Source organism: Dunckerocampus dactyliophorus, chromosome 13 (genome assembly GCF_027744805.1).
Source record: "Dunckerocampus dactyliophorus isolate RoL2022-P2 chromosome 13, RoL_Ddac_1.1, whole genome shotgun sequence".
Lineage (NCBI taxonomy): Eukaryota > Metazoa > Chordata > Actinopteri > Syngnathiformes > Syngnathidae > Dunckerocampus > Dunckerocampus dactyliophorus.
The window spans coordinates 29,666,900-29,692,008 of record NC_072831.1 but is presented as its reverse complement, the minus strand read 5'-3'; the positions used below and the strand labels follow the sequence as shown (position 1 = coordinate 29,692,008).

Here is a 25,109-nt window from a genome sequence, read left to right as displayed (position 1 = left end):
TCCAAACCTTGCTGGGAGTGAAAAAGACTCAAAAAGCTAACTAACTTTTTGTGCACATTTCACTCACACTCGCCGCGGTGGTTTCCTCGAAGCGTCGCGAAAACGTCAAATTCTCTGGCGGCGACAAGGCAGGAAAGATGTGTTTGCTGGAAAGGTCCGACTACTTTTGTGTGTCATCCTCACCCTCCTCCTCCTACTTTTTTTCTCCTTCTTCTCCTCCTCCTCCTCCTCCTCCTGCTTCGTCGTCGTAGTCGTCTTCCGCGCCTGGTAGTGGAGTTTGAAAAGCGGTTGATGGCGGAAGGGGCGGGCACTAGGCAGAAAGAGACTTGACCGTGATAAATGATTTTCCGTGATATAGGATTCTACGTTAATAAATAGTATATATTCATACTTACAGCTTAGAAAACCTGTTTATGACTTTCTAAATCCGTTTTTATTAGACATGAAATAACCCACCTATAGTCACCTTTACACTCCTATGACTCATTGTTTACAACACATTGTGCAACTCTTAAGCTGTAGGGACTCGATACAGCAGCTGGCTAGTGACTCGATCTTGTCGAACATGCCATGGCTGACTTAATGACTTTGTGCAGTGTTAAGGTAATGTAATGCAAGATAATCTCTCAATGTTTTGTGTCATTACTGCCGCCTAGTTTAGAATACAACATATCAATTGTATTTCAAATAGATCAACCCCCCCACCACCAGCACCACCCGGCAACCTGTGCTAGGTTGACAAATTTACATTACAATTTTATTGTGACACCCAGAATTTAGGTTGTGAAAATGCTGGTTTAAGATAAAACACTTTATTTTACAATAACGCACAATTCTGACAAATCTGACATTGACACGTGTCATTAAGAACAACTTTATTAAACACTGTCTGTCTTAAAATGCGCACAGGTCCTCCAAATAAAACTTGAAAAGAGACTTGACAGTTCATTTACGCTTTGTCAAAGTCCCGCCCCTTTTATTAAGTTTATTGACGCCGTTGGCTAAGATATCCGTCAATCAAGACCCTTCATCCAACGTCTTCCCAGTGTCGCGTGGAGACAGGAAATGCCGGAAAGGCTTGATTTGAAAACAAATGAGCAGCCATGCAAACGACATGAAGAGGAGTTAAGGGCAGTTTTAAGGTATTCTGACGATTTAAAGGTTATTTTTGTAGCGTGGGAGTATTGTCTGCTTTTTCTTGAATGTTAATTCACTTTTCACCAAGTCGACAGGCATTCTGACGTCACACACGTGACACAATGAAGAAGCCCTTGTCAGTAGTTTGATTTCATAAGAAAAAACTTTAAAAAGTTACTTTGCAAAGAAATTTTTTTTACATACAGTTCACCTATGATCAAAAGACGCAATACATCGAGATACATACAGGGTTAAATGTCCTACAATCGAGACACAATTGTCAAATTTAGCTTCTTGTTGCTTGGTTTCCTGTTACAGCGTCGCAGTGCGAAGTTCATGACCCCCTGACTGCCATGTAATTTGTATCACTAAATATTTGCCCTCATGTCTTTCTTTTATTGTAACATTGGCTGTATTTGGTAGGAACCAGGAAGACAAAGCTGCAGACTTTGGACACATTTAGCAATAGGAAGGAAAGCAATCAAACATGGCGGTAATGAAGAGAGCAGTATCCTTTCTGATTGCTGTGTATGTGTCAGCGCCGCTCGTGCTCTACCTGCTCCCTTGGACTTTGGGATACGCCATATTTGCTCACCTGTGTAAGTACAATACTTCCTGTGAGCATGCCAAACATCATTCTAGCTAAAGTTGTTAATTCAAGGGTGGCCAAAGGATTTTCCAGCGAGGGTCACGTAGTGAAAAACGAGAGGGTGCAACTTTGCAACTTTGATATTTTGTAAAGATATGCTAAGAAGTTATATTTATATTTCAAGAAAAAAATGCCTCTTTGCTTTGTCATATAGGTGAAAAAAATATTATTACAACATTGGTCTTTTTCCCCATTTTTGGTGTTTTATTTCCCAAATATTTTAACTTCCTTCTTGAATATTGTTTGTAAATTTTCCTGCCATAATATGACTTTATTCACATAACATTTTTGACTTGATTGCTGTGATATTATAACTTTGTCCCTCATCTAATTTTTCAAAACTTTATTTTGCTTGCTTGTTTTTAATATTATAATATAATAGTCCGACTTAAAACTCTTTAATATTTCAACTCTATGCTACTAAAATGACATTATTTTTTGTCATAATACTGCAAGTTTATTCTCGGAAAATTGCACCTTTTTTCCCTCATTAGAATATTCCTTTTTCTCTTCATATTTTGACTCTGTTGTAAAATTACAGCACTGCTCATTTCTGCTATATTTTTTTTTTTTTTAATTTTCAAACTCTTTCAACAGGCTTTAATTTGTAATATTTTGACTTTATTCTTGTAACATTTCTTTTGCAATTTATTTTTCCAAATGTGACAAATTTGGTTGTTGTTTTGTTTGTTTTTGTTTTTTATAAATTATGACTAAAATACAAATAAAATCTTTCTTTAATATTTCAAGTTTGTGCTCCTAAAATGATGTTGTTTTTCCTCATAATATTACAAGTTTATTCTCGTAAAATTCTTTTTGTCGTTTGAGCACAACTTTTTCCACTTAATGTTTTGACTTTAAACTTGTAAAATGACGGCTGTTTTCTCCGCCCAATAAAGAAATGCCACGGGCACCCCTGCTTTGATTGCAAGTGGGTGATCATTGGAGAGAGGCTGTTATCTACTAAATGCGAAAACTCATTCAATACAGTACAGCAAGTGCATTTTTTTAGAAATTCGAACAATGACTTGAACTGCATGAGAAAGTGGAACGCAAACATGGCTCTCTTTGCCCACATGCTCATTTGTGACAGCACAGCAGCAACAGAACCAATGTTGTAAAAGTGCTGAAGTGTACTGTTGAGCCAGCATGAATCGTGTTCATGACCGCCGACAGCCGTATCTGCAGATTTCAACTGTGTTTATTTTGTAATATATAGCAGACAGATCTAGGCGTAAACTGGAGCGTTTATGCTATATTTCCTATGATGCCAATGTGACGTATACTTGCAATGTGATATGTGGAAAAGTGGACTGATTTAAACCCCCGGGTGCTCTCATCTGCCAGTGAGAGTTCCATTGTTTGTGGATCTTGGCCGCCCGGAGAAAACACTGAACCACACATGCAACTTCTACCTCGGTCCCGAGGACGGCATCACCGTGGGTGTCTGGTAGGACATCTCAGTTAAGGATAAAGAATGCGCCTTTAAGATTAAAAACCTTCAAGAAATTGTTTGCGTCACCCAGGCATACGCTCCCTGCCAGCCAATGGGGCGAGGCCGCAGGGAGGAGCCCCGAGTGGTACCGGGAGGCTCTTGGAGACGGAAGCCCTGTGATGATCTATCTCCATGGCAACGTGGGGAACAGGTGAGTGGAGCAGAATGGGAGCACTTGAATGGATCCTGATGGGGGCTTGAGGGTGGGGGTGTGGATACTTGAGGGGTGCTGAGCCGGCTTTTATGCGTTTTTGTCTTTCACGTCACGTCTCCAGGGCCAAAGATCACCGCGTGCAGCTGGTGAAGGTTCGTTTTGCGGCTCACCGTGCACACATTTTTGGAAGGTGTGGGTGAACTGCTCCCATCCGTTTTATATGTTGCAGATTTTAAGCCGAGCGGGGTTCCACGTCCTGTCTTTGGACTACAGAGGTACACTCCACTCACCGCCCAATACCCCAAATGCTCCAGCTATTGCCTCCATTCAATAGACGGCACAGCCTCCTACCGTGGCCCACAAATCACCACCGGGGTCATAAGATACTGGCGTTGACGGCTGTGGCTGTAGGCAAGTGTCACGAGTGGCCAGCATCCAGTATCTACCTCCGTGTGCGCTTTAAAACGTCAGCCGCGCTATTCGGCTGTTGACGTGAAAGTCATCGTCTCATCAACACTATTAATGCTGACTGAGCAGTGTGTGCAATAACGCATATACAGTATAATGCTATTACAACATTGGTTCAATTGCGTTTATGTTGCATAATATACTTATGAATTACACTTTCTGTCCACTCTCATGCACTCCGCATCATTACTAAAGTAAACACATTGAACTTGGTATACACGTACAGTGAGTGGTCACATGAAGGTTCTCAAATTTGCCCCCCGGCAAAGATTGGAGCATTTCCGGTCAATTACTAACCATGGTCTTGGTCAGTGTACTTAATAACAACAGTGGTTCACTTATTTTTACACTTGTAGGCCAGTAAGAATGTTAAAATGTGACTTAAAACGTTGGGCCCCCACGGTTAGTTGTGTGACGGCCACAGTTTGACCCTGGAACGGATGACTTGAGCTCAGCATTTCCTCCACGTCAGGCTTTGGGGACTCCACGGGGCAGCCGAGCGAAAGCGGTTTGACCACAGACGCCCTCTACCTGTACGAGTGGGTGAAGCGGCACAGCGGGGGGTCTCTGGTGTGCATGTGGGGACACTCCCTTGGATCTGGGTCAGCTTCTCCTCCAGACAAGTTTTGAAAAGGAAGTAAGAGATGAAGTTTAGGACATGAAATCAAACGTCAAATCTTGTGTTCTTCAAGGGTCGCAACCAACGCTGCGGTGAAGGTGCAAGAGCGAGGTGGGCTCCTTTTCTTTTCTTTTTTTTTAGTTCAGGGGCGTCCAAAGTGCAGCTTGTGGTCCTTTTAGGGTTCACATTTTTTTTATTGGTCCTAAAAAAAACCCCAAACAAACACAAAAATGGAAAAATCAGCAGTAATTTTATAAAATCGAAATATTGAAACTAAAAATGTCATTTAACAAGGAAAAAAAGTCGTACGAGGAATCAGTCATTTTAGTAGCATAAAGTTGAAATATTTTTAAAAAAGATGTTTATTTTTTTTCAAAAGCCTTAATATTATAAGAAACAAACAAACAAAACAAAGAATGAAGTTATAATTTGGGGGAAATTAGGTTGGGGGAGAAAGCGATATTACGAACTAAAGTCCAAATATTATGGGAATAAACTCAAACATACAAGAAGAAAATTTACTGCAAGAAAGTTGAAATGATTTGAAAATGATAAAACAAAGCAATATCGGAAATGGGAAAAACAGCAGAAATTTGATGAGATTAAAGAGAAAAACGTATTTTAATGAGAAAAATTCGTTGCAATTTTATGCGAAAGAACCTGTCATATGAGGAAATGTAATGTCATTTCAGTAACTGAGTTGAAATATTGAAGAAAACATCATTTTAAAAAGTCATAATCTGCGAAACAAACAAAACAGCAAATAGAGTTTTAGAAAATTAGGTTGGAGAAAAAGTTATATTACAAGAATACTGTAAAGCCAAAATATTATGGGAATGAAGTCATAATTCCGAGAAGAAAATGTGCAAATGGAAAGTTGAAATAGTTGGACTTAATGTCATTTTAATAGCATTTTCCATACATATATATATATACATATACATACATATATATATATATATGCACATATATACATATACATACATATATATATATATATATATATATATATATATATATATATACACATATACATACATACTTATATATATATATACACAGTACACACACACACACACATATATATATATATATATTTTATTTTTTTACAAAATTTTAAAGCACCCCTTACAACCTTTCATTTTTCGCTATGTGGCCCCCGCTGGAAAACGTTTGGACACCCCTTGTTTAGATCCCCAGGCTTTAAGCACGTTCTGAACTCCTAGTATGTTTTTGCACAAGGGTCCAGTCTAGACGCTTTGATCCTTGAGGCTCCGTTCACCAGAATAGGAGAGGTGGTTGCGGTCTATCCGCTGACTAAGGTAAGAGTATTTTTGTTTTTAAAAAACATTTTTATGTAAATATTTATATATTTTGAAAGAATATTTTTACGTTCAATAAAATAGTTAAAAACTTACATAAAATGTCAAATGTTTATACATTTTTATAAAATAGAGGGTTTTACAAAATATGTAATATATTTGTTTTTACAAAATATAAAATTTTATCAAATATATGTACATTTGGAAAAAAGATGTATACATTTCAATAAAAGACCTGAAAAATGGTCTAAAAGATGTCACATATATATATAAATGTCTATACCATTTTTATATTTAGAATGTTTTATAAAATCTATGAAAGATTGATACATTTCTCTAAAAGAGAGGATTGGTTCCAGCGCGCTTGATTTGTTTGGATACCGAGCCATGTACAGTAGGCATCAAAGAGGATGAAAAAGCTGATATGTTAGCAAAAGAGGCCCTTAATATGGCTGGAACAGAAATGAAGATACCCCATACAGACTTCAAACCAAAGATGAATGAATGCATAAAGATAAAGTGGCAAACGTCATGGGATTTAAATCCCGGTAACAGACTCTACCAACATCAGCCTAGAATCGAACCACGTACTACGATCCCGTTAGCTAAGCGACGGGAAGACGCTGTGCTAACTCGTATTTGAATTGGTCATTCTCGCTTATCACACTCCTATTTACTTCATGTAATAGTACACTCTCAGCTAAACATTTCCTTCTTGAATGCAGTGAGTTTGCTCACATCCGTGTCCATTTTTATAATGTTCCTCATCTGAAAACCTTGTTCAGCCAAGTTCAGCGATCATGCATCATAGAGGTTCTTAAAGAAATACATCTTTTTATTAGGTTTTAGATAATGGAAACAGGCCCTGAGGCAGGCCATTTTATTCAGCATCTAGTCTTACAGAGGAGACTTTAAGCCGTCATCCCGTATAAAGAAAAGCCACACCATTTGAACATTAAAGAACCTACTTTTCTGTTCGAAAAGAGTAGGGAATCTTTCCCAGTAAAGTAGATCACATTTTCTATCTTACAAGCTCTACTCCCTAATTAAACTGATAGATTACACTCCCGAGAAACAGGTTTTGTCATTAATAACTTGACATATTACGGTCCAGACACTTACATGACACTTTGTGTTGATAGTGTCGTTAAACTTTAATCAACCAATCCAGCGCGCTTGAAGTGCATCTGACTACCGTATATCTAGCTGGGACCACCAGCGCAGGCTCCTCCCCTACCAGAAAGGTGTCATTTCACGTACCGAAAGGGAGCTTTTGCAGCCGAGGATCGGACCGCCAGGTCACCCAACACACTGGCTCATTGAAGAGGGGACCCATGTTGTTTCTTCAGGCTGTGCCCGGCCGGGCCCCATGGTCATCGTACCCCACCTCCAGAGGGGGACCCCGGTGACCCACGTTGATCCAATGTTTTTACTCATCACAGGGGTGTATTTGAGCCACGTTTAGTCAATTCTACAAGGTACTTCCTTCAGTTGGAATTTGAAGTGTAATTGTACTTCCTGTTTGCAACCCAGTTCATATTCATGGAATTGAATTGGAATTCGAGAGATGTTCTCAATTCAGTTTGAAATGTTGCACAAAGCGTGTCATTGAACACTCAGCTGTCTCATCCTGGTGTGCACACGTGCACTACACGACGTGTTTAAGACCAATATGTCTTCCTGTCATGCAGCTCTACACATTCCTTCCAGGCTTTGAAGACTTCCTGTGGGACACTTTGGAAGCAAACAACCTTGTGTTTGCTAACGATGACAAGTATGTACATGCAGCACTCATGTCCAGTTTAATCCGTGATTGTGGCCGTAACTAAACCAGAGGTGGGGTTTTATTTGTGTGTGCGTATCTACGAAACACCACTGCGGTCATGGCATCACGATACACTTCCATCTCTTCAGCGTAAAGGCTCTTACCTGCCCCCTGCTCATACTGCATGCGGAGGATGACGACATAGTTCCATATCACATGGGTCAGAAGGTACAGGAGACACTTTGAGAGTATTGCTGTCAGCCTCTGACCTGGCATTGCTTCCAGTTGTACCAGGTGTCCCTGCGGGCTCACCCGGAACGCCACACAGAAATGATCTCCTACAAAGCGAGCCACGGCTTCTCTCATTGTGACATCTACTTGGACCCCAACCTGCCCGAGTCCGTGGGGTGAGTCGGATGGCGACGTGGGAAAATACTGCATTCGTTACGCTGTGCACGTGGTTACATGTCATTCAAAGCAAAATCATGTCTGCTTCTTGTTGCAGGGATTTCCTGAAAACCCTTGGAGGCTAGCGTGACGATCACACGGTACGTCCACGCCTCATCGTGTAACATACTGTACGGCACTACGACTAATTGCACTTTGTGTGGCCGTAACCTCATGCCACATGCTGTTAGTGTCACACGTGCAGTACATACTCTTACTGTAACATACATACTGTATGAAATACCGTGTATGTTACAGTAACATGACGTACTGCGTGTTACTCTAACATACACACAGTATGGCGCACTTTTTACACATGAGATGCTGTTCACATGCACGTGATGTACTGTAATGCTGGAGCAGAAACACAGCATCTTGTGTGTTACTGTAACCTACGTGTCACATATTGTCTGCTAGCGTAACGTGCTACTGTGACATGCACGCGGACTGCTGCCACTTGGATGTGTGGATACTGGCTGTTAGTTACTGTGACATGCGTACGACATACTGTATGTTACAGTAACAAACGACACACTGTTACATGGCACAGTGCATGTTACAGTAACATGCATGACATACACCGTTACAGTAACCATGCATGTTACCGTTACATACTGTACATAGGACACAGTGTGTTATTGTAACATTTCACGTCTTACTGCGATGCGATGCACTCACAGTAATGTACATTTGACATCCTGTATGTTACAGTAACACACATTTACGTGTGTGTTACTGTAAGATATGCAACAAACCATGTCACTGTAACGCCATGTTACATACTGTGGGTCACTGTAACATGTTATACATGTAACATGCATATAGTGTACTGTATGTTACTGTTACACATGTACACTTTGTTACAATGCTACAAGCTGTGTTGCAGTAACACACATTTGACATGATGTGTGTGACTGTAACATGCATGTTGCTCACTGTCTTGGCTGTTTTTATCCACCCATTGCGTTGCTGTGTGTAGTTCTTTTGACACCATGAGTAGGATTGGTGTGTGACGTCTGTGCCTCAGGTACACGACGCTTGAGGGCCATCTAGTGGCGTAAATGTGACATAACAAAATGATAATGGAATAATAATAAACCAAATGATAATATGTTTGTTTGTTTGTTTTTTTAAAAAGGTCGAAATTATCGATTGTTGCTACATTTTAGCAAAATTATCAACCAACAGAATTTATCGTGACGGGCCTGCATTTGTTACAGTAACGCACATTTGACATGTTTTTCCCCACACTGCATCTTAAACATGAAGAAAAAACTTGACCGTCATTTGGCTACACTGAAACTTTAATGTCGACATTGGCAGGAAGGAAATGGAGCGGAAGGCAGTCATATTTGTGGATCGAGTCCCGCGTGAGTGAATGGTTTATGTGAAAATGTTGTAACAGGCAAAAGAAGACGTGCTTTGTTGATTTAAAAAAAAAAAAAAAAAAAAAGCGTAAACATAACGTGTGTTACTTCCTGGCTTTGGGGGGCGTGGAACAACGTCACATCTTCTTGAGCGCTCGGGCGGTTTCCTCAATGGCCTCTCTGGGCTCGTTGGGTGGGGGGATCTTGAGGTCGGTGGGCTCCACCCCCCACACCTCGGTGGCGTACTCGGCGATGGTTCTGTCGCTGGAGAACTTTCCAGTGGCCGCGATGTTCTTCACCACCATCTTGGTCCACTCTTTGGGTTTCTAGAGGAGGACGTGAAGGATGGGACATGTCATCGTCTGTGTCTAAGGTATTCCGTTGTCAAAATGAAGTACAAATATCCAACCCCGTGGCCACTTTAGGTACCTGGTAGAGTTTGCTGACTTTCTCTTGGCATTTCAGATATGCTTCAAAGTCTGCAAACACTTTGAACCTGAAGAGCAACACATTTGATGCAAACATTGTCGTTTTAGTTGAGGAGTTGTGTTGTTTTTGTTCATTTGTCATGTTTCTGCCCACCGGTCGTGTTTGAAGAGCATCTCGGTCAAGTCTTTGAATAAATCAGGATTCTTGGGGCTGAAGAAACCACTCGTGATCTGGTCCATCACTTGTTTCAGCTCAGGGATCTTCTTGTAGTGAGACATGGCATCATATCTAAGAAAACATCAAACACTGCAGTCATAGACGGGGTGTTAATTTACCTCAAGCGAGACGAGGGCGTGGCATTGATTGGTGAGAGATGTAGACAACAGTACGACATGTGTAACATAGCACAGCTGAGTAGTGCGACGGTTCAAAATGCACGCAGAGCTAGATAAAGCTGCTATATCAAGGGTGTACAAATGTTTTTTCCAGCGAGGGTCACAGTTTGGAAAAATGAAAGGATGCAACTTGATGCATTCTGGGAAAACTTTAAAATAGCTTTTTTTTCTTTTTAAACTTGTATTGGTACATGTTTGTATATTTTTTTTAGGTATACCTTTTGAGTGTTAAGTTGCTGTGTGATGAGTTTAATGTTGTTGCTAAGATGCCACCGTGAGTCAGACTGTTACATTGAGTGATGACCTCCTGTGACTTCCAATGGGTTGACAAACTCATCGAGTTTTTTCAGAGCTCATGATTGGCTCCTGTCAAATAAAGAGCTGCCTGGTCCTCCCGGACTTGTTCTATGACATGGACATGTGCGGCTTATATTGTATGTGTACAAATCTGTCTTTTCTTCTATTTTTTGTTTTTCTATTATCTGCCTTTTAAAAATTTTCCAACTATTTCAACTTCCTTCTTGTAAATGTTCTTCTTCCATCCATTTTCCTCCGCTTATCCGGGTCCGGGTTGCGGGGGCAGCAGTAGGGAAGTCCAGACTTCCAGGTCCCCGGCCACCTCCTCCAGCTCCACCGGGAGGACAGCAAGGTGTTCCCAGGCCAGTTGTGAGACATAATCCCCCCAGCGTGTCCTAGGTCTGCCCCGGGCCTTCCCCCAGCCGGGCATGCCCGGAACACCTCACCAGGGGGGCATCCGGACTAGATGCCCGAGCCACCTCAACGGGCTCCTCTTCGTGTGAAGGAGTAGCGGCTCTACTCTGAGCCCCTCCCGGATGACCGGATTTCCTCACAATATTACGAGTTCATTCGAGCAAAATGGACTTTTTCTCATTAGAACACACCTTTTTCTTGTAATGTTTTGTCTTTTGTTGTTTTTTTTAATTTTGTACTTCAACTTTCTTCTTGTAAATGTTCTCGTCAGAATTGCGACTTTATTGCCAAGTTTTATTTACTTTTCCTCACATTACAGCATTATTCTCATAAAATTGCAACTTATTCTTTTTCCATTCTTGCTGCTGCTGTTTAAAAAAAAAAAAAAAAAAAAAGTTTTCTTGTTCAATTTCTTTTTTTTTTTTTTTAATTTAGAATGTGCCGGGCCGCACCGTGGACACCCCTTCGCTAGATGCTGACTGTTAATAAAAAGCACATCAGGACGTTTGCATCCAGCAGAGGCGCTGTTGATTCCGCCTCAGCTCGTTTGCCATCGCATTAAAGCGGCGCTGCAGCCGTGCTATTTATCATATCAAGTAAAAGAAAATGAAAGGCGACTCTTTGCTTACCCCTTCTTGTCGAGTTCCGCCACGTCTTCCACCCTCATGCCAAAGATGAAGAGGTTCTTCTCGCCCGCCTCCTCGGCCATCTCCACGTTGGCGCCGTCCATGGTGCCGATGGTGAGTGCGCCGTTCAGCATGAACTTCATGTTACCCGTCCCCGAGGCCTCGGTGCCCGCCGTGGAGATCTGCTCTGACAAATCTGTGGCCGGGATCACTGAGGGGGAAACGTGCACAGCCTGAGAAAACACTTGCCACCGAAATTTAAAGAGCATTAAAAAAAAAAAGTGTCGAGTTGGCCGGAGACCTTTCTCCGCCAGGGAGACTCTGTAGTTCTCCAAGAAGATGACTTTCAGCTTGCTTCCGACCACGGGGTCGCTGTTGACCACAGCAGCCACGGATGTGATCAGCTTGATGATCATCTTGGCCATGTGGTAGCCAGGAGCGGCCTGCAGGGGGAGGCAAAGGCTCAATGACGCCACAATACAATACAAGCGTGCCATTGATGCTTTTCTTTGCTGTGGACGACCGCCAACCTTTCCTCCGATGATTACTGTTCGAGGTACGAAAGGCGCCGTCGGGTTCTTTTTGATGCCTGGAGAGCAAGACGCAGCTTGTTAACAAGGATTCAAAACAACTTCATCAGGGTTTGTCTGCACTTCTTTAAGAAAGGTTAGAAGTCAAATGAATACCTTTCATTTCCATTATTATCTTCAAGTTACACAGAGGAAGAATAATGAGCGCATATTTGCCTATGGAGCCCTATTTTTATCTTATGTCTTATTATTATAGTCAAAATTGACAGACACATTAAAAAAATATATTTTTTAAAAATGTATATTATCTTTACGTTATGCAGACTAATAATAATAATAATAATGAGTGTATAGTTGTCTGTGTAGCACTACTTTTAGCCACTTTAAAAATTGACATTTTTTAAAATACATTCATTTTTCTTATTTTTTTTAAATGTTTTATCGTCTTCGTGTTATACATACTTTTTATCTGTTATTGTCACTTAAAAAACATACTGTACATTTTGACTGCCCAGTTTACATTATCTTCAGAAGGTATAATGAACACATTTGTTATTTTAAAAAATTACATTAATATTAAGGCAGAGTATATGCATTATTATTATTACCTATGTTATATAGAGTATTATAATGAGCACATTTTATATATATATATATATTTTTTTACCTGTGGTATTGTTTTAAAATTGATATGAAAAACTAAATCCATACATACATTTTTACTGTATATTCATTTGATACAGTATAGTAATCATGGCCACATACCTGTCGATGTAGCACTTTTTATCTGCTTTTTCTATTGGTGGTATATATATACAGTCAAACTTGTCTATAGCGGCCAGTAGAGGGAGTCTGCAAAAGTGGCCGCTATAGACAGGTTGGCGTCCAGTTTGAATGTTGACCAGTAGAGGAAAAAAAAGAAAAAAAGGGGGAATTTTTTTTAAATAATAATGTTGACCAGTAGAGGGCACTGCGGACTGTGGATAAAAGTTGTACAACACTACTAGGCTTGTTATTATCATGGTTCATGGTTTTAATCCTGAACATGCATGAGTCAAACAGTAGCACATCACATAGTACAATTCACAATTTTGCATGTCCAAAAAGGAGTAGGAAGAAGCAAAGCTTATTTAATCCTACCCCTCATCAGTTTCACATCAGTTGCAATACATTTATTCACCTCTTGTTCTTCCAAGTGTACTTTGTAGGTCTACATGACAATGTAGTGCAATCATAGCCAAGGTTTTTACTTACTAAAAGGAAGCTAGAGGCTTAATAATAACTGATAGAATATATCCACGACCCACAGAACAAAGCTCTGCTAGTAATGTCTTACGCTTTTTTTTAATATTTTACTTTTTATACGGCAGAGTGTCATTACAGCTTTAGTTCATCGGGAAGTGACGGTGGGCGTCCCGAGCAGGAGAGCTAGGCTCAGTGCTAGCTGTGAGTTTGGAGAGAGTTGGGAAGTGTGTTTATGTTGGCGTGGATGTAAAGTCCTGCAGTGTTCTCCGCTGTTAATAAAGCCATTAAAGTGCATCGGCGACGTGAGTCTCTCCTTCCCCACAACAAGCGGCATTACAGTATTGACACACATTGTGCACATCGTCTCACACCAGGAAATAAACGGTGTCACTGTCTGCAACAAGCTCCAAAGAAGACGGCTTTTTTATGTGGAACAACTGACAGTTTGTGTGGATCTTGTGAATGATTGTGACTGAGCTAGGACTCAGTAATTAAAGTCTACACACGACGGCTTCATTGATTGAAAAACAAAACTTTTTCGTGCATGAAGCTTCTACTTGAGTTGGTAATTTGGCCGCTATAAACAGGCAGATATTGACCAAGGGAGACAAAATGGGTGGCCGCTGGCTGCGTTGGACAGGTGACTGCTATACACAGGATCTATAACATGTACATTTGCTGCGGGGGATTTTTCAGTGGCTGCTATAGGCAGGTGGCCGTTCTATAAAGGTGGCCGCTAAGACAGGTTTGACTGTATATATATATATATATATATATATATATATATATATATATATATAGATAGATAGATAGAGTATATATAGATAGATAGATAGATAGATAGATAGATAGATAGATAGAGTATATATATATATATACTGCTCAAAAAAATGAGAGGAACACTTGGAAAACACATCAGATCTAAACTGGAGGAATAATGATGTTGAATATGTTTCCTGATAATAAGTGGGTGATGTATTAGTAACAAAATGATGCCACATCATTTGATAGAAATGAAAATGATCACCCTATAGAGGGGGGAAATCAAAGACACCCCAAAAATGAAAGTGAAAAAATGATGCAGCACACTGGTCCATTTAGCTAAAATGTCATTGTAGCAACTCAAAATGATTCTCAGTAGTTTGTGTGGCCCCCACGTGCTTGTACGCATGCCTGACAACGTGGGGGCATGCTCCTAATGACACTACGGATGGTGTCCTGGGGGATCCATGAGCTCCTGGACAGTCTGAGGAGCAACCTGGCGGCGCCGGATGGACCTAAACATAATGTCCCAGAGTGTTCTATTGGGTTTAGGTCAGGTGAACGTGGGGGCCAGTCCATGGTATCAATTCCTTCATCCTCCAGGAACTACCTGCATACACTAGCCACATGAGGTCGGGCATTGTCGTGGACCAGGAGGAACCCAGGTCCCACTACACCAGCGTAGGTTCTGACAATGGGTCCAAGGATTTCATCCCGATACCTAATAGCAGTCAGGGTGCCGTTATCTAACCTGTAGAGGTCTGTGCGTCCTTCCAGGGATATGCCTCCCCAGACCATCACTGACCCACCACCAAACCGGTCATGCTGAATGATGTTGCACCAGTTGATGTTTTGAATTCCTGTTTTCGTGGGTTTTATGAGCTGGAAGCCCAAATTACGTAAAAATAAAAAAACACTTGAAATCATTTAAACTGTGGGCCCTGAATCTATAATCTATGAAAGTTTAACTTTTTAAATGGAATTATGGAAATTAAACAACTTTTCCATGACATTCTAATTTTTTGGAAAGGGTCTGTAGATACTGTATATATACTGTATCTATATACAGTATGTATATACAGTATGTACTGTATATATACTGTATCTATATACAGTATGTATATACAGTATGTACTGTATATATACAGTATGTATATACAGTATGTACTGTATATATACTGTATCTATATACAGTATATATACAGTATGTACTGTATATATACTGTATCTATATACAGTATGTATATACAGTATGTACTGTATATATACTGTATCTATATACTGTATCTATATACAGTATGTATATACAGTATGTACTGTATATATACTGTATCTATATACTGTATCTATATACAGTATAGTACGTGGATATCTTTTGCTGGTATTTCTACCTTCTGCGAGGGTTCATGTGTCTGGTGTGGTGACATTGTGAGAAGAAGGCAAATGTTAAAAAGGCGTTACGTAAGGGTAAGGGTAAGGGTAAGAATAAAAGGTGCTCACGGTTGTACATGGTGATGATGTGCAGGCAGTTGAGCAGCTGTCGCTTGTACTCGTGGATCCTCTTAACATGGACGTCAAACATGGACGCCGGGTTGATTTTCACCTTGTACTCTTCCTCCAGGTACTGGGAGAACTTCACCTTGTTGTCCTGGGCCACAAACAAGCATCTTTCTTTGATGCGGTTGCACGTTTGGGCTTGCGGCAGCAGGCAGCGGCCGTGGCAAGCGATGTTGCCATACAGGGTTATGAATTATGACAGCGTACGCGCACACGTGCCCGACCACTGCCGAGCGTTGCGCTATTGTGTCTTGCTTGCAGAACAAACACTCACTTGGTCAAATATCTGCTTTAAAAAAATGATACAGCTTTCATGTGTTTCTGCTGTTGTGCTCGGTTTGCGTCGTTTACTACGGAGGGAGGTTTCCAACATTGTCATCCTCTCATGCAGTCAAATAAGGTCACCAAAATATTACCACCAAATTGTTCCAAGTTACACGCAGCACAGTCACTACTAAGTCTACACGCAGCACAGTCACTGGTAAGTCTACACGCAGCACAGTCATTGGTAAGTCTACATGTCAGTTACACGCAGCACAGTCATTGGTAAGTCTACACGCAGCACAGTCACTACTAAGTCTACATGCAGCACAGTCATTGGTAAGTCTACATGCCAGTTACACGCAGCACAGTCACTGGTAAGTCTACACACAGCACAGTCATTGGTAAGTCTACATGTCAGTTACACGCAGCACAGTCATTGGTAAGTCTACATGTCAGTTACACGCAGCACAGTCACTGGTAAGTCTACACGCAGCACAGTCATTGGTAAGTCTACATGTCAGTTACACGCAGCACAGTCATTGGTAAGTCTACATGTCAGTTACACACAGCACAGTCACTGGTAAGTCTACACGCAGCACAGTCATTGGTAAGTCCACATGCCAATTACACGCAGCACATGTAATTGATAAGTCCACATGTCAAGTAAATACAGAACTGGTTAGTCTACATGTTCGTCATTAGACAACACACCAGTCATTGTTCGGTCTACATGTCAATGACATGCACAACCAGTCATTGGTCAATCTACATGTCAATTACACACCAGTCATTGGTCAGTCTACATGTCAGTGACACACAGCACCAGTCATTGGTTAGTCTGCATGTCAATTAGATACAGCTCAAGTCATGGGTTAGTTTACATGTCCGCCATTACGCAACACATTAGTCATTGGTCAGTCTACGTTACAGGCAGCACCAGTCATTGTTCGGTTGCTTGTCGATTACACACCTGCTTGTTGATTACACACCAGTCATTGGTCAGTCTACATGCCAAACATATACAGCACCAGTCATTGGTCAGTCTACATGCCAAACATATACAGCACCAGTCATTGGTCAGTCTACATGCCAAACATATACTGTACAGCACCAGTCATTGGTCAGTCTACATGCCAAACATATACAGCACCAGTCATTGGTCAGTCTACAAGTCAATCATTAGACACCTGTTTGACTTTGGAGACGTCTCGGATGAAGGCAGCGTCATCCACAAAGGCGCTGAGCTGCTGCAGTTGGCTGAGGTCCTTGACGTAGTCCTCCCCGATCACCTGCGGACAGGACAGGAAGTCATCAGGTCCCGCCCACGGAGGACCCGCGTTCATAATCTGCCGCCACCTCAGCGATGAGTTCAGCCAGTCCGGGGTTGCACAGCAGCAGCCAGCGTCTGGGAGTGATGCCGTTGGTCTTGTTCTGGAACTTCTGCGGCTCCAGCTCACTGAAGTCACGGAAGCTGCGCAGAAACCGGCACATTTTATATTCAATACAGAGCACCAAATCCAAACATGTTTTTGTCCACTGAGTTTTGATTGGCCGATGTGTGGAGCAGATTCCGCCCGACAGGAAGTACTGCCGCTTTCCCACCACGTGACAGTCGAGCGCAACAGGAGATGTTTAAATGCTGCGGTTTGGCATCTGGACTTTCTTTGTGTTGCACGAAGCGTGTTTTCAGGAAGCAGCCGTGGTTGTGCAAATGCTAAACGTCAAGCGGTACATTCCATCCGGTTACTTGCGTACCTTTAATTTACTAAGTAAGATGAAGTATTTTTAATACTTAAAATCATCTGTATGTATGTTTTGTTCACACTGTGATTATTTTAGGAAGACTTTTCAAGTATAACTTTATAAGTTGAACCACTTCCGTAAACACGCGGACTCATCTTCAATTTGTACGGAGTTTTCATCATTTTAAATGCTTTTAACAACTTGCATGCAGGTTTTTAAGTTTATCAAGTGAAATCAAGAAATGTGATAAAATAACTTTCAATTTTCATTTACACATTTTTTGAAAAATTGAATTTGTTTTTACATTTGAATTTTTTATGCATTTTCAAATGTTAGATTTTTTTCATTTTTAAATGGATTTTAAAACAAGTTTTATTTCAACTTTGAGTAAAAATATGAAAGAATGGCATCATTTTGTAATTTTTTACAATAATTTTTAATATTAATGTAATCATTTTTATGTATATTTTAAGTTAAATCAAAAAATTAAGTTTCATTTTTAATTTTCAAAATGTGTTTACACTAACATTTTCAAAAATTTTCTGAATTAATATTAATTTATTCTGTAATATTCAAATTGTAAAAGAACAAAAATGAATGAAATGAGATAAAAATAGAAATGGTCATTTCATCAACCGACTCAATCATCCATCTTCTATGCCGCTTACCCTCACTGGCGGGTATGGCGGGTATGCTGGAGCCTATCCCAGCTGACTTCGGGCAGGAGGCGGAGTCCTCCCTGGACTGGTGGCCAGCCAATGGGAGGGCACATAGCGTCCGGACAACCGCGATGTCTAACGATTGCTAAGATGCGCTGTGACGTGTTACGCGCGTGTTTGCGTCTTACACTTCAGTCTTGATGATGTTGGAGTGTATCTGAGCGACTCCGTTGACGGCGTGGGAGCCCACGATGCACAAGTGCGCCATGTTCACCCTCTTGCCTCCTTCCTCTTCGATCAGGGACATCTTCCTCAGCTTGTCCATGTCTTTGGGGAAGAGGGACGCGATCCTCTGCGGTGGCAAAAGCAGCAATTGCACAAAGATGAACCCAAACCTGCATCAAAATGTTGTGATTTTTTGACTTGACCCGTGCCCCGGCCCCATCCTAAGCTCTTGGGAACCGCTTGAAGTAGTTCTGCTGTGAGTGGAACTAACAAGCCACCAAACGGCTGAGGTAACCTGGCAAACCAGGGGATGGAAAGTGTCAAGTCACGACGCATCAGTACTGACGTCCAGGTGGATCTGGTTGATCTGGTAGATGATCTGCAGGTGTCTGGGCAGCAGGGTCTCCATCAGCTCCACGGGCCAGCGCTCCAGCGCCTCGGGGAGAACCGTGTGGTTGGTGTAGGCAAAGGTGCGCTTGGTCAGGTCCCAGGCCTGCAAGGAACCGTGCACGTAGACATAAATCAATGCCGTTTGACGACCAGCTTACAAGCTCCAAACCTTCTACTGTCTAGTCTCCGGCCCGTCCTCTTTGACACTCACCACGTCCCAGTCCAGCTTCTCCATGTCCACAAAGATCCTCATGAGTTCAGGGATGGCCATGGCGGGGTGGGTGTCGTTCAACTGAATGGCGACCTGCAGCACGTGACGGCATGACGGCGCTTTCTAGTGGAGTTCCTAAAAAAACATCTTACTTTCTCGGGAAAGCTCTCGAAGGACACGCGAGCCGGGCCGCCCTTCTTGGTGGTCTTGAAGCGGCGGATGATGTCCTGCAACGTGGCCGCCACCACAAAATACTCCTGCTTCAGGCGCAGCTCTTTGCCCTCGAAGAACTGCACGGCGGACAGACAGAAGGTGTGGAAAAGCTCTCAAAGGACGAGAAGTTGCGTTGTCGTGTGGCTCACGTTGTCGTTGGGGTAGAGCACGCGGGAAATGTTCTCAGCCAGATTTCGGTCCAGCACGGCCTGGATGTAATCTCCTACGTTAACTGCACGAACGCACGTACAGTTTTTGTCAGCGGGTGCTCACCCGGGAACAGGACGGACATGAAGGGCACTCACAGTCTCTCAAGTTGAAGTCGTTGGGGGCGCGGGCGGACCACAGCCTCATGGTGTTCACCGTGTTGTTCATGTAGCCTGGGATGGGCGTGTCGTAGGGCATGGCGAGCACCACCTGCAAAAACACCACCGCTCAAAGAGGGCCGCCGCGCAACCAAAGATCTCCTATACGATGGGAGTCTTCTACTGTTTTTCAAGCTCTCCTGTAAAAAGGCATGTCCAAGATCCTCTACACGACGGGAGAACGCTGACGTTTTTAAAGTCCTACTGCAAAAGTGCCAAAGATCCTCTATATGACAGGAGCACTGTGCTCTTTTTAAGAACCCACTACAACCGCACCAGTCAAAGGTCATCTATATGACAGGAGTGCTCTGCTGTTTTTAAGAACCTACTAGAACAGCACTAGTCAAAGATCCTCTATATGTCAGGAGTGCTCTGCTGTTTTTCAAGCCCGACTGCAAAGATGCCAATCAGAGATCCTCTACAGTATATGACAGGAACGCTGTGCTGTTTTTTTTTTAAGAACCTACTACAACTGTGACAGTCAAAGATCATCTATATGACAGGAGCATGCTGCTGTTTTTAAGAACCTACTAGAACAGCACTAGTCAAAGATCCTCTATATGTCAGGAGTGCTCTGCTGTTTTGCAGCCCTGCTGCAAAAGTGCCAGTCAAAGATCCTCCATATGGAAGCAGCGCTGTGCTCTTTTTAAGAACCCCCTACAACCGCACCAGTCAAAGATTGTCTATACAACAGAAGTATTCTGCTATTTTTCCAAGCCTGACTGCCAAGACGCTAATCAAAGATCCTCCATATGACAGGAACGCTGTGCTGTTTGGTTGTTGTTTTTTTTTACAGAATCTTCTAGAACAGCACCAGTCAAAGATCCTCTATGACAGGAGCGCTGCGCGGTTGAAAAATGAAGAAGGAGTTAGTGGACAAAAGATGGCGGAATAAATCCAAAAATTGTGGAGAAAGTTCTATGTGTGAATGTCCTCAAATTGGTTGAAAAATGTAGAAATACTTAAGTCATTAAGATCAAAGGAATATCCTTCGGTTAATTTTCTGGAAAAATGGCAATTTTGGGGAAAAATGTTACATTTTTAAAAGTGAAAAATAGTTAACCTTAATTGTGCTGAACGATCTGATGTTGGAATTTGTTGAAAAATGTTGAGGTACTTGATGAATTAAAATCAAAGGAATATCCTTAAGTTAGTTAGTTTTCTGGAAAAATGGCAATTTTGGGAAAAATGTGAAATTTTTAAAAGTGAAAAATAGTTATCCTTACTTGTGCTGAGCAATTTGATGTTGGAATTGGTTGAAAAACGTTGAAGTAGTGGAGTAATTAAGATCAAAGGAAAAGTGGGAATGTCAGTGTGAAGCCGTGGACGTGTGGAATGAAGGGTTGGAGTCGGCTGAGAAACGTGCAAATGGTGGAAGTTTGAAAAATGGCCAGTTCCTTTTCAATGCTGTGGAATTTGGGGCTTTTCGGACAATCTGGGAATTCTTTTGAAAAAAAAAAAAAAAAGAGAAGCGGTCTCATCGGATTCCCGAACGAGCTGAACGCTTTGATGAGTGAATGCTGTGACTCGGGTGCAGTGAACAAGTTCATGCTGCTGCGGTCGTCTCGTCGTGAGGCCTTCAGGCTAACTCGTAATTGTGAGTGTTACGCGCTGAAGGTTTTTCATTTTGATTCACGTACCCCCCCCACAACTGGCGTCAAAGACGCCATATTAGCCAGACTCGGTGGGGGTGTTACCTGCGTGTCGACCCACTTGGGGCCGTGCGCCGTCTGCTCCACTCGTCCGTAGAAGTGGACGGGCAGCATGTATTCGGGGCGGGCCTTCTCCCAGGGGTTTCCGTGGCGCAGCCAATCGTCCGCCTCCTCCACCTGCAGGCGAGAGCGTCAGGTGTGCCTAATGTAGTGTCCAGTTTGGGGCGGGTGCGAGGAAGGATGAAAGTGCAAAGAATTTCCAAAGTGCAAAAGCCTCGACTTTGTGCTCTCTTATCAGCGCACGCGCGACTTTGTGTGTTTTTGTGTGGCGCCCCGCAGGCAGATAAGAGCAGCACTATGACCTCCACATGCTGGTGCAATCCTGCAAGCGCTCCTGCTCACCCACCTGCCAGCCGTCCCTAATTTTCTGGTTGAAGATGCCGTACTCGTAGCGGATGCCGTAACCGTACGCCGCCAGTCCCAAAGTGGCCATGGAGTCCAGGAAGCACGCTGCGTGCACACAAAAAAACCACTTTGTACGCATTTCAATCACGCCCACACCTTTCCCGCCATGTCGTGCAAATCGTCTGTTCCAGGGTCAAACTGTGGCCATCATTAACAGCTTTCATGTTTGAAGTCACATATCATTTCATCTCATTTAAGTCACGTTTGGCTAACTTCCAGGTGGCCTTGCTAACTTCCTGGTAACCTAGCTAACACTTCCTGTTGGCTTGGCAAACTTGCTAATGTCCTGGTAATCTGGCCAACTTCCTGGTAGTCTGCCTTGCAAACGTCTTGGTTGTCTGACTAACTTCCTGGTGGTCTGGCAAACTTGCCGGTAGCCTGGCTAACTTCCAAACTTCCTGATAGTTTGCCTGGCTCTCGTTAGCTTCCTGGCAGTTTGGCTAATTTCCGGGTAGCCTTGCTAACTTCCTGGTACCCCAGCAAACTCTGCAACCTCCTGGTAGTCTGGCTAATTTCCTGGTAGCCTGGCAAACATCCTGGTATTCTGGCTAACTTCCTGGAGGCCAAGCAAAGTTCCTGCAAGCCTGGCTAACTTTCAAAATTCCTGGCACTTTTCATGCCAAGCTTCTTGGTGGTCTGACTTCCTGGTAGCCTGGCTAACTCGCTAACCTCCTGGTAGTCTGGCTAACTTCCTTTTCGAGCTGTCTAACTTCATGGTAACCTGTCTAACTCGCTAATCTAAATAGTCTGCCTGTCAAACTTTTCCAGTAGCCTTGCTAATTTTTCTGTTAGCCTGTCTAACTCACTAACTTCGTGTTAGCCTGGCACACTTCCTGGGAGTTCGGCTAACTTCATGGTAATCTGGATAACTTTGCTACAATCGTGTGGTGTTTAGCAGGCAATGTGAAAGTATGACCTGCTAGTAAGTGAGAAGTCTAGCAAGTAAGTAAGGACTGTGCATGTAAATGAGTACTAGCTAGTGAGTTAGGGTTGTGCGTGTCAGTGCGCACTAGCTAGTAAGTTAGGGTTGTGTGTGTAAATGAGTACTAGCTAGTAAGTGAGTGTTGTGTGTATAAATGAGTATTAGACAGTAAGTAAGGGTTGTGTGCATAAGTAAATAAGTAGTATCTGGTAAGTGAGACTTGTGCAAGTGCAGAGTTTGAGGAGGTTGAGCAAGTGTTGCAACATGTGCGCTTGCAGCTCGTCTCACGCCCTAAAAAACCTCTAAGGCCGGGCACGGACTCAAATATTTCATCAGGTTTTTAGGTTGTACCTGCAAGCCTGCCCAGGCCTCCGTTGCCCAGGCCCGCGTCCTCCTCCATCTCCTCCAGCTCCTCCATGTCCAAGCCCAGCTACAGAAGGACAAGACAAGAGGCTAGCAAGCGCACGCCGACTCATAAAGGAAAGTCCTCCTGATGGCTCCCGGGCTGACCTGGTAGATGGCTTCATCGCAGGCGTTCTGCAGGCCCAGGTTGATCATGGTGTTCTGAAGGGTGCGCCCCATGTAGAACTCCAGAGACAGGTAGTAGACTCTCTGCACAGGTGGACAACACACCGACTGGCTTAGGACCACAAAAGTTTATTTATTTATGTATTTTACAACATAAATAGCTTTTAAATGATTTATTTATTTATGTAATTTACAACATAAATAGCTTTTTAAATGATTTATTTATTTATGTAATTTACAACATAAATAGCTTTTAAATGATTTATTTATTTATGTAATTTACAACATAAATAGCTTTTTAAATGATTTATTTATTTATGTAATTTACAACATAAATAGCTTTTAAATGATTTATTTATTTATGTAATTTACAACATAAATAGCTTTTAAATGATTTATTTATTTATGTAATTTACAACATAAATAGCTTTTAAATGATTTATTTATTTATGTAATTTACAACATAAATAGCTTTTAAATGATTTATTTATTTATGTAATTTACAACATAAATAGCTTTTAAATGATTTATTTATTTATGTATTTTTTACAACATAAATAGCTCTTAAATGATTATCTTTTTTGACAGCTAGTTCTTCAGCATTATCTCACATTTACAACAGAAATCATTTGAAAATAATTTATTCTGTTTTTTTTCAACAGAAATAGTTTTAAAATCATTTAATTAGTTCACACACACAGTTCTTCATTATTATTCCCATTTTTTTCTGCTGAATAACTCTTAAATGATTTATTAGCTTAGAAATAGTTTTCAAATGATTTATTGTCATCTGATTTTTAAACACCAGAAGTTGTTAAAATGATCAACAGTTTTTAAATAATTTATTGTTTTTATACAGCAGAAACAGTTCTAAAATGATGCATTTTTATGTCTTTACTTTTTTTTTTTACAATAGAAATCATTTTACAATGATTTATTATGATGAGATTTTTTTGTACCACAGAAATAGTTTTAAAATTATTTGTGTAATTTTTACAACAGAAATAAAATTGTATGTATTATATATACTTCCTATCATGTGATTGTTTGTTAAAAGGATTTATTTGAACAAATTATTGATCCCTGCAAGCTTCCAAAATAAAAAACATTGTTAAATGATGTTTTTTAAACAGCACGTGCAGGTGTACCTAATGAAGTTTCTTGTACTTTAGGAGCATGAAAGCATCACATTTCCCAAACACCGACATAAACATCCATTTCTTCTTTCTTTTCTGATAAAAGTGTTACCTTGGGGTCTGCTTCGTAGTAGAACTGCTGGGTTCTGATCCACCTCCCCACCAGGTGGTCCCTGACGGTGTGGGCCAGGGCGAAGTAGTAGTCCCTGGGGGTGGCGATGTTCCGGTCTTTCACCAGGGTGAAGTGCAGGTGACGGTTGAAACCTTTCTTCAGCTCGGCCACGTTCTCCACGCCCACGATGCCCCTGATGCTGATCTGCTTGCGCTTCTCCTGGTCGCTCAGCGGGGTGGCCATGCTAATCGAAGTCTGGGTCCGGATCGAGGCGACTGGCTCGCTGCTGCCACTGGAAAGTTTTAGCGGCGCTTCAGAGATGAGGAGGCGCTTTTCTTTCTCAAGTGATAGGCTCCTCCTCCGCCGCTGTCACTGGTGAGTCCAGGTAGCGGGAGGGTGTCACTACGTAATACGTACCCGGTACGCAATCCGTCCCGCGCATGCGCAATGATATGTGGCTTCCTTCTTTAGCTAATATTTACGATAGCGCTTCTGCGACGTCACGTGCTGTGATAGTTATTATTTTTTTAATGTATGAACCTACAT

General features: G+C 41.9%; 2 protein-coding genes across 9 annotated transcripts; one reads left to right on the top strand and one right to left on the bottom strand.

The window, feature by feature from the left end:
* Positions 1–525: 525 nt before the first annotated feature.
* On the top strand, positions 526–12,347 carry LOC129192185 (lysophosphatidylserine lipase ABHD12-like). 6 transcript variants are annotated; one of them, XM_054795913.1, is made up of 13 exons: positions 526–603; positions 1,561–1,736; positions 3,134–3,236; positions 3,313–3,432; positions 3,557–3,710; positions 4,376–4,505; positions 4,596–4,633; positions 5,765–5,844; positions 7,536–7,618; positions 7,759–7,837; positions 7,895–8,016; positions 8,115–8,157; positions 11,394–12,347. In XM_054795913.1, exons 1-12 carry the CDS (start codon positions 571–573, stop codon positions 8,140–8,142), a joined length of 1,146 nt encoding a protein of 381 aa, XP_054651888.1. In that variant the 5' UTR covers positions 526–570; the 3' UTR covers positions 8,143–8,157; positions 11,394–12,347. The 6 variants fall into 6 exon arrangements, with proteins under 6 accessions (XP_054651888.1, XP_054651890.1, XP_054651887.1 ...); XM_054795915.1 differs by lacking the exon at positions 11,394–12,347 and having other exon boundaries at positions 3,557–3,587; positions 3,665–3,710; positions 8,115–11,348; XM_054795912.1 differs by lacking the exon at positions 11,394–12,347 and adding an exon at positions 10,834–11,339.
* LOC129192184 (glycogen phosphorylase, liver form) lies at positions 9,487–24,981 on the bottom strand. 3 transcript variants are annotated; one of them, XM_054795907.1, is made up of 20 exons: positions 24,564–24,975; positions 23,298–23,399; positions 23,139–23,217; positions 21,807–21,910; positions 21,446–21,577; positions 19,689–19,800; positions 19,533–19,615; positions 19,323–19,460; positions 19,171–19,263; positions 18,916–19,062; positions 18,533–18,696; positions 17,299–17,413; positions 17,130–17,231; positions 15,622–15,769; positions 12,115–12,173; positions 11,886–12,027; positions 11,588–11,795; positions 10,006–10,140; positions 9,853–9,919; positions 9,487–9,749 (listed from the first exon to the last, which is right to left on the bottom strand). In XM_054795907.1, the coding sequence occupies exons 1-20, from the start codon at positions 24,804–24,806 to the stop codon at positions 9,561–9,563; spliced, it is 2,562 nt and encodes an 853-aa protein (XP_054651882.1). In that variant the 5' UTR covers positions 24,807–24,975; the 3' UTR covers positions 9,487–9,560. The 3 variants fall into 3 exon arrangements, with proteins under 3 accessions (XP_054651882.1, XP_054651881.1, XP_054651883.1); XM_054795906.1 differs by having other exon boundaries at positions 11,588–12,027; positions 24,564–24,977; XM_054795908.1 differs by lacking the exons at positions 9,487–9,749; positions 9,853–9,919 and having other exon boundaries at positions 10,012–10,158; positions 11,588–12,027; positions 24,564–24,981.
* Between the last annotated feature and the right edge of the window lie 128 nt (positions 24,982–25,109).